Source organism: Mus pahari, chromosome 14 (genome assembly GCF_900095145.1).
Source record: "Mus pahari chromosome 14, PAHARI_EIJ_v1.1, whole genome shotgun sequence".
Lineage (NCBI taxonomy): Eukaryota > Metazoa > Chordata > Mammalia > Rodentia > Muridae > Mus > Mus pahari.
The window spans coordinates 5,472,396-5,489,441 of NC_034603.1; the positions used below are offsets into that span (position 1 = coordinate 5,472,396).

The 17,046-nt window shown below is 40.5% G+C and overlaps 1 protein-coding gene across 6 annotated transcripts in view; it reads right to left on the bottom strand.

The window, feature by feature from the left end:
* The window catches only part of Tenm2 (teneurin transmembrane protein 2), a 1,236,531-nt gene that overhangs the window by 679,074 nt on the left and 540,411 nt on the right, over positions 1-17,046 (bottom strand). The window contains exon 1 of one of the 6 annotated variants that reach the window (XM_029545823.1): positions 7,211-7,789. The exons of the other annotated variants lie outside the window; for them this stretch is intronic. Coding sequence (XP_029401683.1) covers positions 7,211-7,256 — 46 coding nt within the window. The 5' untranslated portion in view covers positions 7,257-7,789. Of the gene's footprint in view, positions 1-7,210; positions 7,790-17,046 lie in introns of those variants that run through there. 6 annotated transcript variants of the gene reach the window in all.

The window sequence follows — 17,046 nt, forward strand, 5'->3', positions numbered from 1 at the left end:
TGATTGCTGATTTCATCATAATCTTCACTAGAGACAATCCTGGCTCTATCCTTCAGGTGTGTGGCAAGGTGGATGCTAACACCCATGCCTGCTCTTCAATCGAGCTACCCTCTCTGCCTTTTCACTGATTTAGGTAAACCCATGCCCAAGAAGCCCAGAGGTCACCAGGAGTGGAGAGATTTTCAGTAGGTTTCCCTGAAAAAAGAGACATGGAGAAATGACTGACACCTAACCAGTGATGTCAATGAAGGCATGTTGGGGAATAACTGGGCCATCAGCACCAATAATCTACTTTTAGATTTAGCATGAGAAAAGTACGCTAATCAAAATTCTGATCTCATTCAAGAGGTACCCTTGCTTGACCCATGTGGCCTTTTAAAAGATTCGAACATCCCAACCCCAACTAGTTCATTAAAATGGGTAGTTATCCTTCTGGGAGGGGAAGGAAATTATATGAGTTTAAAAAAAAAAAAAACACCTAGAAATTTGACCCTGTTAAGACTGGTTGATTTGTTTCATTTCATCTGAGTGTTTTGTTCCTTTAAAGGGCAGACAAGTGGGTGGCACACAAGACGATAAAGTGAGCTATGATTTGTGGTTAGGAAGTGATCTTCCTCCCCTCAACGCTGAAATTTATCAGACGATTGTAGTGGATAATTTCAAAGAGTAGACTTTTTAACAACCTTCCATCTTTGAATGCTGTTCACTGGCTTGGACTTCTCCCTTCCATAGCATTAGCAGAGGCGCTAATGATTAGACAAGTGTTTCACGTCAGGTAGTTAAGGAGAAGACAGAGTCAGAGAAGAAATCTGAATAATCCGTGTACTGGAAAATCAAACCCGGCTAATCAGGACTGTACTGTACAGGCAATTAGGATTCTGTCCAGTTAAGGGAAATTTGTAATCCATTCAGTTTCAAGCTAGCGAACTCCCATTTCTCAAAAACTTGTATTTCGGCCTCCGATGGCTTAAAAAGTTCTCCTTACTAGATTGTCTCCAATTACAGAGATCCTTCGGAAGCACAAGGCTGCAGAAGTATATTAAACCTGCAGGGTACCGTGTAGCTGGTGGTTTTACAGAGCTCTACAGCACACAGGATCCCGATGCATGATGTAACTCTGCCAAAGCAATTCACCACAGTCTGATAACGATATTTGTTCTGTTCACAAGGATTGTCTTACATGGGGCATGTGGGTGTGTGGAGGCGGGGGACTTATCTTCAAATAGAAGGTTCAAAATAATAAGCAATGGGACCTAGAGATAAATTCGTATTTGAATATTTTCCCCAACTTGCAGCCTGCCCTCCAAACCACCACCTCATGGGAACACACACACACACACACACACACACACACACACACAGAGGTAGGTCTACAGTAGATGTCAATAGATCACTGACTCACCCAGCAGTAATAGAGAAACACAAGGATAGACTTGGAAGCAGAACAAGCTTCGGCCACAACAGACTGAAGTTGACAGAGAAAATGCACCTCTCCTCAAATCCAAAAATCAGCTTTGGGAAAGCATCAACATGTGATGAGCCCTTAACAGTGAAACAAGAGCAATAGGATTACATTAAGGCATACACATTTAGTACAAGGCTGTTTATGTTGTGGTATGATTTGTTTTGTTGGATTTTGTTTTGTTTTTGATTGTTGATTTTTTTTTCTAGATAATTTAGAATTCTATACAAACACACAGAAGCCAAACAGTCACATAAGTCATCCAGGAGAAAAGAATAGGAAAAAAACCCCACCTACACTGAAGGTATGAGGCGAGAATTTCCGAGGCTTTGGGATATATTTTTTCCCTTGCACTGTAATGCGCTCAAGTGCATGAATGATGCTTTTGTGTTTGATAATGTCAAGTGTGAATGTCATGGGCAGCCCCCCATCTCTGATGGTATTAAAATGGTGGGAAGATGAAAAGCTTAGAAAAGTAAATGGGACAAATTAAATTAAAGTGGCCAGAGGACACCAAAAGTCACCCATCTGCAGCTTGGTTCTAAGGCGACAGTGGCGACCCTGTCTACTTAAACAGGCTCATAAAAGCAGTATTTCTGAGGCAACTGTGCACCCCTCCTCTTATTTAATTGTATTGATGATTGTTTCTGCTCCCTCTCATTGTGAAGTCCACCGAATTGCAAAGAAACACCTTAAAGGTTTACTCATGTATTTATATTATATAGTCGGACTAATGTCTATCACTGTGGTTGTCAGTCAAATGTACTAGGCAGCAAAGAGTTCAAGGTGAGGTATCCCTAGTTTATAGACAGTAATTGACAACACAGGCAATTTGGGGAGGCAATTAACTCCAATAAATAAAGTATATACCTTTTCAGCAAGATGAAAACTCTCAAAGATCACACAAATTCATCATAATCAATGTCAGGAAACTGGAGATAAACCCAACGTGGATTGTGTCCAAATAGCAATAGCAAAGAGAGAACACCACATCTTCTAAACCATGTGCCTGATCTTTAACCAGCGGTGAAGGTTTTCCTTACAAAGGTATGAAATAAACATAGGCATACCAAATCTGTCTTAATGAGGCTGTGACATCTCCAGTACACACAAGAAATTGCAATAATTACAATAGCATCCACATTCACTCTTCTCAGTTATATTTCTCAACTTTACTACCAGTGACTGGGCTAATGCAATGTGCACTGGCCTCCAGCTTTGGGGCCAGGCATTCTCTCCTCTTTTCCTAGCAACATACCCTTAAAGGTGAGTTAAGACGATAGTAGCATTGATAGCTTCAGAGGGTCGCAGTGTAGCTGGAGAAGAGAGGTCACCTAGACAAATGTTTCAGAGAATCCTGGGGAAAACTTTGCTGTCATAATTCTACTCTTTTCTTACTCTCATACCAAGTTTTAACTAGTCTGCAAACTGCCAGACATCTTTCCTGTGGGCATCCAAAATTTGTCCTTCAAAGCCCATTACTGCAGTAGCATCCCTCATTGCTTGGGGTCTATGTTTCCTACATGCTCCATATGATGGTGCTGTCCCACAATATTTCATGTTTTCATCTTCTCTCCTATTTCCTATTTCTCCTATGCCCTCAATCCACACCAGCCTATTCTTGGCTGCTCTGCTGAGGAACAGAGGGAGGGCTTATTGGGTGTATTCACCAGTGCTTTCCAGGTCCACCCTGTGGTTTCCATTTCTATAAAGATGTCAGTGATTGGCGGACGTTTCTCTTTGTTGGGTAACCTTAGGAGCATTTTACTCATGGTGCTTTTGATACAGGAAGTACTTTATAGACAATATGGGGAAAAAGAGGGGTGCAAACAACAGGTAAAACAATCCCAGAAAATACAATCATACAGCAAACGTAGCTTTACTTTTTTTTTTTTTCTTTTTTTTTAAAGAAAGGAAGAAAACAAGCCAACCACTACATAGCAAACAAAATATGTACGTAAATCAAGGAAGAACCAAGCTGGACTGTCCTTACCCCAGTGGACTTCTAGTGCTAATTGCAAAATAGATGTACTTGACACTCAGGCCTTTTAAATATAAGCTCTTTCCTTCCAAGAAAGAAAGAAAGGAAGGAAGAAAGGAAGAAAGGAAGAAAGGAAGAAAGGAAGAAAGAAAGAAAGAAAGAAAGAAAGAAAGAAAGAAAGAAAGAAAGAAAGAAAGAAAAATAAATGGGGGTTGTTATATTAAAACAGCCTCTGGAGCATTTCACACCTCAGGAATGAAAACTGCAGAAGAAATACTTCGATGCACCAGGAAAATCCACCAGCACAGAGCCACGTCTGCCTAAGGTAACAAGATCCAAAAGCTATCCGACATAGGTCAGACTCTGTTTCTGTGCGAAAGTGGGTTTGTGATGCCCAACAATCCCCTTCTGTGAGGGAAAAAAAATACACGTCCCTTCTCCACTGAAATTGGTTAATTGATCATATCTAAAAACAAATATTCCCATAGACAGAGGTCATTGGTTGCTTGAAATTGCATCAGGTTGTGTCTGGGTACTAGAATCCTGGGCTCCCCTGGGCGTCTTTGTCATTTTATCAGAATGATTACCAGCAGAGTAATTCCAGCATGGATCCCCTCAGCTTCTAAGGGCTCGGTCCTGTTTGCTTTTGCGTTTCTGTTTCCCCCATCAAGCCCTGTGGCTTTTGCTTTGTCAGTCTGGCACTTAATATCCAATGTTAATTACATTTCCCATTCTGAGGAAAATCCTATTGGGCTAATTTTTCAACATCATATAATAAAAGAACTTCACTGACAAACCACGTAGGTTTTCGATTGTTTTTTTTTTTTTTTTTTAAACTGGTACATCTATTAAGAACTTAATATTCAGTGGGAAAACAGTCTCAGAGCAATGAAATTCTATTACTTTAGAGGTTGCATGCTTTTAATTTCTTAATATTTCATTACTTGTTGGCAACTGGTGCATATTTTTATAATGCGTTTGATCATTACTCTTCTCGGGGTACTCTATTTCAGCTCTTCCTCTGACATCATATTTGCATGTTAAAGGGTTTTTGCATTCAGGGATGGAATGTTCTGAATAGCAATGTGCAGCTAACTTGATTTAAAAAAACAAAAACAAAACAAAACAAAAATGGAAAATAGCAAACAGACATCATATATAGGGCCCAAGGAGGACAATAATGTCGTTTACAAATCTAAATCAAGTTTGAACAGCTTTCTATAGAAAGACATAAAGGTAATGATTCAATATAATTCATTAATTAGCAAATTCGTTTGGAGAGAAGGCCCTGTTTCTTTGCCTCTTATAAGTCCAGTTTTTCTTCTCTTTCCTGTGGGGGGTGGAAATAATCTTTTCTTTGCTCTCCAGCAACATCTACTGGAAAAGTCAGAAAAATGCTATTTATATGAATCAGATAGTTTGAGTAGGGATACCACTGATTGCCATCTATCCTAAAGAATGCCACCAGCCAGCCGAGCTGCCACCGGGTTACAGGGCAACTCTCTGCATGCACTTTAGTCCTGTGTCCTTCTAGGAGAGACAGAGGCTCATGTGGTGGTAAATGGGAAAGGTATAATTTAAAACTTATGACTGCCTCACCTTGAGGAAGTCATTTTCATATACAGAAGAAGAAAATATATGTGATGAAGTTATAGTACCCGGGCATATCTTCTGAACTCGTACCCCTCTTTTAAAGCATAATCCTAATCGTCAGGGAAAAAAAAAAAAAAGAATGCCAAAGGTGGTAGGGCAGGGGGGGGGGAGGAAGAAGAGAAGAAAAAGAAAGAAAGAAAAAAAAAAAAGCCGTCAATATTTAGGTGTACCAAGAATCAGAAAAGAGTTCATTCAAGAAAACAGCACAGAGAAGGAATTCTGAGGAAAGCCACTTTATGATTCTGTCAAGTTTCTTAAGTTGAAGAGGAGGAAAACTACCTGTGAGGCTATTTTTTAAATTTGCCAGTGCCTACCAACACATCTACCTAGCATCCCACAGCTGTATGGCTTTTTCTGGTCCCCCCCCTTTCTCTGTCTCTCTCTCTCCAGTCCAATCCACAGAAAATAATTCCATTTGCCTGCACCTGTACCAGGGCCTTCCCAGGAAACTCCTACCCGGGATAAACTCTGGATGTTGTCCAGACGTTGTCTGACCAGAGCCACTTTCCACTTGTTCCTCCTTGCCCAGTACCGAGCCTGTCCCCGTGCCCTCTCAAGGCTGAATCCATGAGCTGCATGTACAAGATGCCATTAGGTGGGTCTGGCAATACAAGATACTCCAGATCAAGGTGTTAAACAGACAGTCCAGTTTGAAAACTAAGCAAGAAAACATCCTATCATGACAAAATGTGTGAAATACCATCTTTCTGTGCTCGCTGAACTCCACAGAGCCATAGGAGGGAGAGCAGTTCTTCCTAGGGCCAAGCCTAGAGGCATGGCCATCACCTTTCCATATTCCCTTCCCGAGAAGCATTCTCTTTAATCAAACAGCACACTTGTAAGGAACTTCCCCTATGCCCACCAAGGTAATTTAAAAAGCAACTTAAATATGTCAGGTAACACTTGTCAAAAACCTGGATAGACTCAGATTTCTGGTCACACTTAATTTCAAAAGTTGGCTTATTTGTATTTTATTTTTCCATTCTCAAATATCAGTTCATTCATGCCGGTCACAATTTCATTTTTTTTCTTTTTAACAACAGAGGCAACGGAAACAAAATTCACCAAAAGTGAGATCAACAGCAAATAGCCCAAACTTTAAAAACAACATCTGCGGCCACAAAACACCCTGTGCTGAGAGATTCAAGGATAGTGCATATTCTCTGTTTGTTCACCGTGAAAATAGATACGAGCCCTTTAAAGCGTCATCCCGAGCTTGTCAAAGGAGAAATGCCACCAGATATAATCCAGAGTTCCCATTCATAGCGCACAAAAGGAATGTCCATCTAAAAGCTACCTCTAGAAGAGCACTACAGGTATTCTAGATTTGGGGGCTAAAATCAAAGTTCCCACTTGAGTCTCATAATTAGCCCCCTCTGCCATTAAGGGGTCTCGAATCCAGAAAGCTTTATCCAACAGCACTTCCAGAGTTAACTCCCCCTCCAAACTGTCATAACTCGGTTCTCCTAATTATTTACTGGATGCCTCTCTAAGGCGTGCCCTCACCTGATGTTTTAAGTTCATATTTCATTTGGGACAACACTCAGTCTCCATTTAGAAACCGTTAACCTGCCTCAGGTTCAGGAGATTCAAGATGCGCCTCACCCACAGGAGCCAAGCCAAACACACCCAGCCAGCCAGACTTAAATCAACTCTGCCCTTTGCCGATACCTCCGGTGAGAAATTATTATAACGCATCAGAAGTTCAGTAAGAAGAAAAAATTTCAAATACCATCTGTCTTCCCAGGGCTTAAGTCCTGGAGTTCAAAAACAGTATCAATTGAATTATGTTTCCCCTTCCCTTAGCTGTTTAGAAATAAACGTAATGCAAAGTGCTATTCTGATCAAAATCATCTTTCTCATCTCTCCCCTTAAATAAAAGGGAGGAAAAAAAATCATTCCATATAAATGCATTTACTATACAAATCTATTTTCAATTGAATTTGCTGCATGCTCTAATTCATCAAAATTAATACAGGTACTTTCTATGTTAAACAAAAGGAAGCCGACTGAAAAATCGGCTTCTGCAGCAGATGCCTTTCTCAATTACAAAACCGGTGAAAACAGAAATTTAACTAAGCCACTCGGTCAAACCCTCCGATCGGCGCTCTTACCTGCCTCAGCTGAAGGCTTCCTTCCCTTGTTAGCAGTGTGCAGCATCGCTAGCTCGCTCCAATCCTCACCACGGGCTCAAATTACACCACCGCTAAGTCCACCCCCTCGCCTTTCCCCTTCTCTGCCTTCTTTCCTTTCTATTTATTTTTTTCTTTTTTCTTTCCTTTCCTTTCTTTATTATTATTTATTTGTTTTTTGCCAGCAAGAAAAATACTTATTGAGAGTGATTAGTTTTTGTTGTCCCTTTTAAGTCCCTCCTGCAGGAAGGAACAGGGGAGCAATGTGACGCCACCTTTTAATCTTTTGTAAGAGTGAAAAGGCAGAAAAGGAACGCTCGATCAAGCTGAGCTGCACACATGACTAAAACTCGCAGGAGACGCTGCTGCTTGCTGCCTGGCGAAAGCACCGCTAGGCTTGAGTGTAAGAACAGAGAAGAGAGGAGTCGATGGAATGTGACAACGTATGTGCATCAAAGGCAGGGAGAGAGAGAACAATGAGCAAGGGAAGACAGCGAGGAGAGGGAGAGATGGAGGGAGAGGGAGGGAGAGAGAGGGAGAGCAGAGGGAGAGACAGGAGAGAGAGAGAGAGAGAGAGAGAGAGAGAGAGAGAGAGAGAGAGAGAGAGAGAGAGAGAGAGAGAGAGGAGAGAGAGAGACAGAAGAGAGAGAGAGAGAGAGAGAGAGAGAGAGAGAGAGAGAGAGCACATACACACACGGAGAAAAGATAGAGCGGGGTTTCAGGCAGGGGACTCTGAGAATAAAGCCACAGTGCGGTGTCTGGCAGCTTCTGTTTTTATCTCAGCGAGCATGATCCGCGGCCTCTCTCATTTAGAAACACATCCGTGTATCTTCCAGGTTTGAAAACTGAGATAATCGCAGTGTGTCTCTGGTTTTGTCTGATTGGCATTTAACTGTGCGGTGTGTACCTGTGATTTTTTTTTTTTTAAAGGATGCATTTGTGTGCAATTTATTCGCATATTTATTTATGTAGGCAAAAATGAAAGCTGCTAATTTCTACGGCAATTTGCAATGTAGTTTTACTGGCAGATGGAAGTCTACTTACCATAACTGCTGACAAACTGCCACGGGTAAACAAAAGAAGAAACAAATGCTTCGTCTTGATAATTGTCTTAAAAAAAAAAAAAAAAAAGAGGAACCCACCCTAAAATATTAGCACTAGCAAAAATAGTGTTTCTTGGCTCAAGTTTAAAAGGTGATTTTTCTCCCTTAGTTTTTTAGAAAGAAAGGCACAATAAAAGGGAGACATGATGTTTGAGGGAAAGGTGTTAGGGAAGAAGCTTTTTGGAATGTGCACACCTAAATTCTCTCTGGTTTCCCTCCAAATGTGATGACTGGTGGCTTTCTGGAGTCCTGGGGCAGAGTTTTTGAGGCACTATTTGCCACGGACTTACACTGCATCTGCCTACCTTCCTGTACTATTTTTAAAGGAGGCTCCATTTTTTAAAAACAAAGTGGCAAAGAAATGATTTGCCCATTCAAATCACTTCCAGTGCTGCCTCACGAGCTTTGCTCTATTTCCACTGTCCTCTAGCCACACGGGGGCCAGGATTACACAGTCAAATTCCCTCAGTGACCTCTTTTATAAGGATGTAAATTGCTGATTCCAAGGTCAAGTTTTGGTAGAAGTTAGTTACTGGTGAGATGACTGCTGTTTTTCCATGGTAACCTGAGCCAACGCAGTAGTGAGCTTGCAAGAAGAGGAGACGCCCAACCTTTCCATGGACCATCTCCTCAAAATCGTGTTTCTGTAAGATCAGAAGGTAAAATTCATGCACCTGACTTAGAACACTTACCAATTCAGGAAAAAAAAAAAAAACCAAAGCAAAACCTAAACAACAATAACAAGATAACTCAATAGTCCATCTTTGAATTTGTACCACGTCATAGTCTAAGAGTCTGCCGAGGACCCTCAGCATCTTGTAGTTTGGAATTCCTATGTGAGCCAGATGTAGAATTTGAATTGGTGCAAAAAGAATAAGACACTCTTGCCTGCCCCAGTCACAATGTTGTATTCAAAGTGGGCTTGCTTAATCTTGTTAAAGCCCCAGCATAACTCTTTTCATGCTTTGCCAATAGAAGGATATGGGTTTTGCTTGGACCCAAATAAAGAAGTACCCTATCTTGGATACGCTCAGATGTAACTCTACTGATTATTAAGGCGGTAAAAAGAGTGGAGAACACACAGTGGCTGAACAGAAGGCTGCTGGCCAGAGGACAGAGGACTCAGAGAAGCCGTAAGGCCCCTGCTTTCTGAGAGGGTTGAATTCCAAACTCTCCACAGAATTTTTCCAGAGCACATTGAAAGCAGCAGCCTCAGAGTGACATTATTGATACAGGGTCTAGAGTTAAAATTAACTCTAGATGAGGGAATACGTGGACTGAAGAATTTTCTGACAATAGAAATAAAGATTCAGCTACAAGGGTGCATCTATTTCAGCATCACAGAAGTGGGGGCATGGCATGGGGAGACTGGGCGAGCAAATGACAGACAATGAAAGATGAGAAGAAGTCAACTCAAGACAAGGCAAAAAAGATGTTTTAAAGCTGTAAGTGGCCATTAGTGGTGTTCCTCATTTGGATCACATATGCAGAGAGGAGGTAGGTAGATATCGTCTATAGCTTATTAGATATGATATTTTTTCTAAGATCTCTTGAATGAGGGTGGGCTATCAAAGATTAATATTTCTAATTGGAGTGTGACTTTCTATGGCTTACTTCTCTATAGGATATCTTCATATGTACCTGCTTAGACTGTAGTTTATATTCTGGTGTTTAAATTCCCAGGTTCCTAGCCCCAGCTACCTGCTTGCTACGTGACCTTGACCAGATCATTTTCTTCTTTGTGGATACCCTCTTGCCTTAAAAGGAACACGAATCTCTGCACTTCATGGTCTGTCTCTAGGAATAAAGAATGCATGTGTTGTATGTGGAGTTTGCTCTTAGCACACAGCACATGCTTTGACATGGCAACCTCTGCATTGTGAGGAAATCCTCTCAACCCCTTTAACATTTTAAAAATGGAAAATATAATATTTAATCGCCTCCCAAATGGATGACGCAGGAAGACTTCTTTCCACTCTGACCTTCCTTACACGATCTAGTTATTGACACTGCCCTCTGGGTCTTTCCACTTGAATAATGCACTTAAAAACCCAACAAGTTCTACAACCAGATCAGTGAATCTGCCCTCAAAGCAAGCTTTCTCTCCGAATGTCCCCATCAGTGTAAAATGGAAAGATCTCCAAGACAGTCCTGGTTCATTTCTTTCCTTTGTCTGCAATTATTCAATTTCCTGCACCCACCAAACACCACTCCCACAGTTTGCAAAGATCTTGAGGCTTCATTTCCAGACCCCAGCCTCATCCTGATTTCTGTTCTGCTCCAGCTATTCCTCCCTGCAGTCCTCTGTCTGTGGGAGACACAAGCACGGGACAGATATGCAGTACCCTTCCTGAGGACATTGCCAGGGCCCTGCCAACTCCTAGATCAGATTGGAGCACCATCCCCTTCCCTTCTCAAGAAGGCACTTCAGATTCCAGTGAAGGAGAGTGACATTATTCTAGGTGTGACCTTGAATCAGCTCTAACATATAAAACAGCTAATCTGTGGCACACCAGCACTTTCCTATTATCGCCCTGTTAGTTGAGACACCTCTCCCCCTGTCATGACACAGCTTATTGAAAACAACCATTTGAAGAGGTTTTCTTTCTTCTCCAATTCATCCCTCACAAGCCAGAATAACCTTCTTAAAATGCCACTTTGAATGACATCTGTTCCCAATAGTTATTGATCGGCCAATTGAAAGTCTGTTTTATTTCATTATCTTACGTATTGGCTTAAAAAAATCATCAAAGGTTCACAATTCCCTGGAGAAAAAAGTGCAGATTTCTTTGCTACACATTGAGTCACCTCTGTGGTTTGACACTGACTATTCCTGTAAATGTTCCTCTATCGCTGCCACAGAAGATCTTGTCCTCCCCCCCCCCCAGCCCAGCACATCTGCAAGCCCTCACAGCTGCACACAGCCCCAGTTCCCTTTAGAGTGTCACCTCAACCCAATCTACTGCATGGCAGCATATTTAACTGCAATCTCTTGATCTAAGACCAGAACAGTTACAAATCCTCCAAAAAGACGCCCTTGACCTTCCTGGTTTACAGCAGTGAAATTGCTTTAATCACAGTAGCTATCCAAGGGCCCCAGGAAAGGTGGCATATATCATAATTAGGAGCTTGACTTTGGACTTTGCCCTAGGTCCAAATCCTGACCCTGGAATTTGCTTCCTAATTGTGGAACATTGTTTAAATACTGTCTTCTCTAAACCTTACCTTACTTTCCTTACTTATAAAATATGGTGCGCTATCTAATACATGAAGACGAATAAGCAGTTCAGATCTAGAACGTACACAATAAAGAACAGTTAGCAATCACACAAGTGCCGTCTAAGTCAAAGGGACTCATTACCTCCAATTTCTAACCCTCACCATGACCCACTGAATGGCTGCTATTAGAACCATTTTACAGAAAGAGAACTGGGGGCTAGCAAATGATCTCACCAGATGTCACAGGAACAGCACATGGAAAAGCTAAGTCTTGCCTCTCCGCCTTCTAGGTTTTTACAAATCTTACCACTCACACAGACCATGCCCTATACCACATTAGCTTATCATGGTTTGAGTTTTCAGGTTGTGGACAGTGTTTCTAATTATAATCTAAATGAAAGGAGAGCGGTATTCATGTTTGAAATGTCTCTGCATTTTTAGTGCCTTCCATAAATCTTTAAACAAAGTAGCTTGCTTACTCGGTAAATGTTGTTGCCTGCTTGATCATCTGTACTCTCGGGGGATTAAAGTTTTCAACCACATTGAAATTCAGGGACACTGTTTTGTGAGGAAATGGCTTCATCATGAGCCATCATTCATGAACACCATCATAATTATACAAAATAATATAAAAGACAAACATTACATGTGAATGAGCCAACAGAAATGAGTGGGATTCTCGTCAGAGAAGCTGTAGGAAAGTAGTGTTCGTGGACCTGGCTCTGCACGCATGGTATTTATACACTGCTGAAAATGTACCCCTCAGGCCACCAATTCCATGCATGGACAGGGGAAGGTTAATAGCTGAAAATCATCCTTTTAAGGTTACACAGAAAGTCAAGAGCAACCAATCAAACACTCACAGCATTCAGTAACCTTTAATTCTTCTTGTTAAATAAAAGCAATAATTACCTTCTCATTTATCTTCTCTCTAGATAAGTCTACATAATTCTAAAACAACCCAGATAGATGTAAAAAAAAATTCAGGTGACCAACATGTTTTCTTGTGTACACAGTACCGAACAAGACTGCTGAATTTGAAACAAGCTGAACAATTGCTCTAAGGACACATGCATGCATGCACGTATGAACACACACAGAGACAGACAGGTACACATATAAGCCTAGTTTCTAAATTTTTTTTTTTTAATTAACGAGAAAAGAGATACTCTGTGTTCCTCTCCTAATAATTGGTATAAATATCTGCATAGGCTTCAGGAAGTGAGAATTCTTTTTACTGTAATTCACTTCTGTGTTCATATGAGGTGCACTGTGATTTCTCAGTACCACAGGGGTTGAGGAATGAATGAGCAAATACTAAATTCTCCTCTTCCCCAGGATTGCCTTTTATACACTGTCCTTTCACACAGGACTTGCTTTGTGAGGTACGTGTTACTGTTTGTTCAATATAAAATTCTCTTAGCTTCAAAGAATCCTTTCTAGATTATGTTAGCTCATGGTAAATGCTCTCTCTTCTCTCAAATTTCAAAAGCACCCTTTGCCTGGAACATTTTATTACATATGATTTTACAATTAATCTTACCTTGCCACTGAAGAATGCCATAGTGTTGGTGAGCCATTTTTCTTCTAATCATACTAGGTCACTTTTACTGGATTCCTAGCTTATTTCTCATACATTGATTTCAAGTGTCCTGAAGGCTGAAAGCATTGTGTTTATTTTCTGTATAATATATATAATATATTGCTATAACTTTGAGTATTACTGGATACTTAGGCTGTGCTTATAAAAAAACATGTTGATTTGGTTCTTATACTGAACATCTTGATAGGTATGCAATTTCACCATTCAGAATTTATGGGAAGAAACTTATCACACAGTGCCTGGCTTTTAAGATTTTTGCTAGAACACTTTGGGACTAGGAAAAAGACTGCATAGCATTTCTTTTAGGTGTCTTACCCTGAGGGTAGCCTAGTGCAATTATTAATATTTATTTAATATATGTATATATATATATACACACATATATAATGTTCTCTCTCTGTCTCTCTGTCTCTGTCTTTGTCTCTATGTGTGTGTGTGTGTTTTGACCTGTAGTCAGAAGACAACTTACAACTTTCAGGAGTAGGTTCTCTTCTACCTTGTGGGATCCAAGAATCAAACTCAAGTCATCAGGTTCTCTAACTGAGCAATCCCATTGGCTCCAGTGTGTAGATCTTTGAGTCAACCACTGTTTAAGACCATGTTATATTTACCTCATCCCATCAAATTAAGACTCTCATGGAGGAAGCTTTAGTAAGTTGGCCTCTGGAAGAGAATGTCTCCTTATCACCATTTATACATTAGTTGGAAGTCAGCTCACACTGACCCATCAGAAACTAGTCTTTAGAGAAAGGTTTTCTGGATTCCAATGGTTCTCTTCTGTGGATCGTTTCTGGCCAATTATACATTCATCTCCTACGGGAGGTTTGTTTTGCCTTAGGGTGACCGTGACAGGAAGAGGACATGGCAGAATGGGTCTCATCCTCACAAGCCTTTCCCCTCTGACTAAGGGAGCTTTCTTAGGGAGATTTTTCACCCACATAGTGCTTGTGTCTGTAGTCACTGGAAACTCACACTAGTGGAACTGTCTATAAATGACTGCTTTTCAAACTGAAAATAACAAACATTCTTCAAAACAGAACAAAAATAGAACATAACCTTTGAAGTTTCAAAAAATTCCCTTAATGTATCTTTATTTATAAAGATAAGATAATTCATGTCCATTTTCATATCCATTTGCAAAATAGGAATGAGCACATAACATAATTAAAGGTTTGTGTTATAAATAGTTTTCTTAAATTAGCTTATTGAATATTGTAATTATGTCATATCTTATTTAGCCAATTAAAAAGAATTATTTTGCTTATAAAATTGTACACTTTAATTACCATGTTCTGGCATCTTGGCTTTTGTCTGTAGATCAGAAGTCTGTCTTGCCTATTTTCTGTTTCGGTCTTGCATGGTGATTTGAACAAGCCCTTAAGTGAAAACCAAAGTAGTTGCCTCCTAATCATAAAGCAAAAATGGAAAAAGCCAATCAGGAGAGAAACTCAAATCTCTGCTTCCCATAGTGGATGGAATAGTGCTGGCCTCAATGAAACTCTGAGTAAGAATTTATGTTCCTCTCCATTGAGTTGAACACAGGCTTTGGTGGACTGTTTGGTTCTTGTTACTGATGTTTTTCAATATGGAACATTTGAAAGCACCCAACCAGAAGTTGCACAATGATCACAGCCTTGAACATATTCATCAGAAAGACGCATTCACTGCTATGGGTTTTCTTTTTACCGCAACCAGTGTGCTGCAGTGTTTGCCAGCTTCTTCAATACTCTCACCCATGACAATCACAAAAGCAATTCACAACCTGACTTATCAGATAGTTCTGTTTTACAATAATCTGGTTGCTATTTGTAAAATCCAGGATAAAACAGTGCAATTTCTGATGTTGAATATCTGAAAAGCTCTGGAAGCTGTGCAGGCGAGATATGCACTAAAATCTGTAATGCAGTGGAATTACAACAGACAGACATTCGGGAGGGTGCACACTCTAGTGCATCTCCGGGTACATGGCAGTTTGTGGTGCTGTTTTGGAGATTTGCAAACAAATTCTGCATTTAGACTGACTAGCCCTTCCTTCATTTTCTTTATCTCTGAATTTAACTCTCGCATATATATATATATATATATATATATATATATATATATATGAATATATATGAAAGTTTTCTTAGGAAGAATTGCCCCCCCCCAAAAAAAAACAATTGCTGAATTACTCTTTTCAGAAGAAAATGAGTGTAAAGATATCAATTAAGAAATTTCTTTCACAAGCTGGCTCCTAAATGGCTCTCTTTAGATGCAACATTTTTCTGACAAGAATTTAACACACATGCACACACACACAGAGTAGTGATTTTAATGGCTGGAAAATCCCCTGTAAAATGGGGCTCACACAATAATTAACAAACAAACAAACAATCCACTTTTCTAGTCATTAAGCTAGGTGGATGTCAAAGGCTCCTGTCATGGATCCCCCCACTTAAAGAACAGAGGCATTGGATCAAGCCTGGGGGTGGGGGTGTTTTTATAGCCACGCATTACTGCGTGAAGGAAATGGGAATATCATGTACCACTGAGAGGCAGTATAGTGCAATAAAAAGTTATCATATTTCAATCCCCGATCAGCCACCATCTGAATATACGACACTGTCCAATTTTTTAAAACCTATCTCAACCTCTCTATCCAATAAATGGGACCACTATTTGCCGGTTTCTGATGTGGTTAATAAAATACATCAGCATGCTTACAAAAGCAGAGCTCTTAAGCCTGTCTTTGTACAGCTAAGAGTCTACATGTAAAAAAAAAAAAAAAAAAGAAAGAAAGAAAGAAAGAAAGAAAGAAAGAAAAAGAAAAAGATAAAAAGAAAGAAAGAAAAAGACCCCCAGAAACTATATTCGAGATGCCAAGTGTTCTGAAGACGGCAAGCATCAACTGCTAGAGTGATGCAATAAACCAGTCAGAAGTCCTGGGCTGGCTGAGAGAATTACCATGGCTTGCCTGCCTTTGCTGTGAGGACCATAGCATGAGCTTTGAAGATGCTCAGTAAATATTAGCCAATAATGGCAATGACGGGGTGCTATGTACAGTCACAGCACTAAGTGAATTACTAAGTTGACAATGGTCAGAAAACTCATGGAATAATTACTGGCAATAAAAGAAACCTAGCCCTGACCGCATTTACTTTGCCATAATATCATCTCATTCATGGTAAGAACACCACCCCTCTCTGGAAGTGTAATAGCCCTGTCCTCCCTCAAGACCTGGGAGAATAAAAATAAGGTCAGGCTGCAGGAAAAAAAAAAAGTGGAATTTGCATACTTCTTAACACTTTCCTTGTCACCACTCTGGAGCAGTCCAGCCTCCTTTCTTTTCTGGATTACTCCAAAGCTTTCCAAATGTCTTCCATTGTCAACTCTTGGCTCCCGTGGCTGATTTGCTATGACTCAGATGTATCCGACCCTTTCATATCTGTGTGCTTGTATGGTTCTTTCTTACACTGGCTGCATGGCTGGTCTGGATAAAAGCCTTTTGGAGAATGGGGACTAATACATGCAAAGGCACTGCTAACTCTGGTACACTGGGGCTTGCACTGCTGAAACGGGACAGCTGCCTTGAAAGAAAACCTTTTCCTTGCCTCCCGGAAGACAGAAAGACAGTTCCAGTCTCTTCATGGAATTCATCCCTCATGGGACCCACCAGCAGGATAGAACTGTAAGTAAAGGCAAAACCCAGCAAAAGATATGTCTAGGGAAAACACCAACATCTGAGACTCCGAATCATGCCTCAATGCTATTCCAAGCCACAGAGTTATAATGCAGTTTGTTATCTAGGGGTGATAACTGATATAAGCCCCCTAGTGAGTAGTTGCAATTTAGCAGCAGTGTATCTTTTTCTAATGAGAACCAGATACTCTCACTCCTCTGCTAGAGATAGCCAG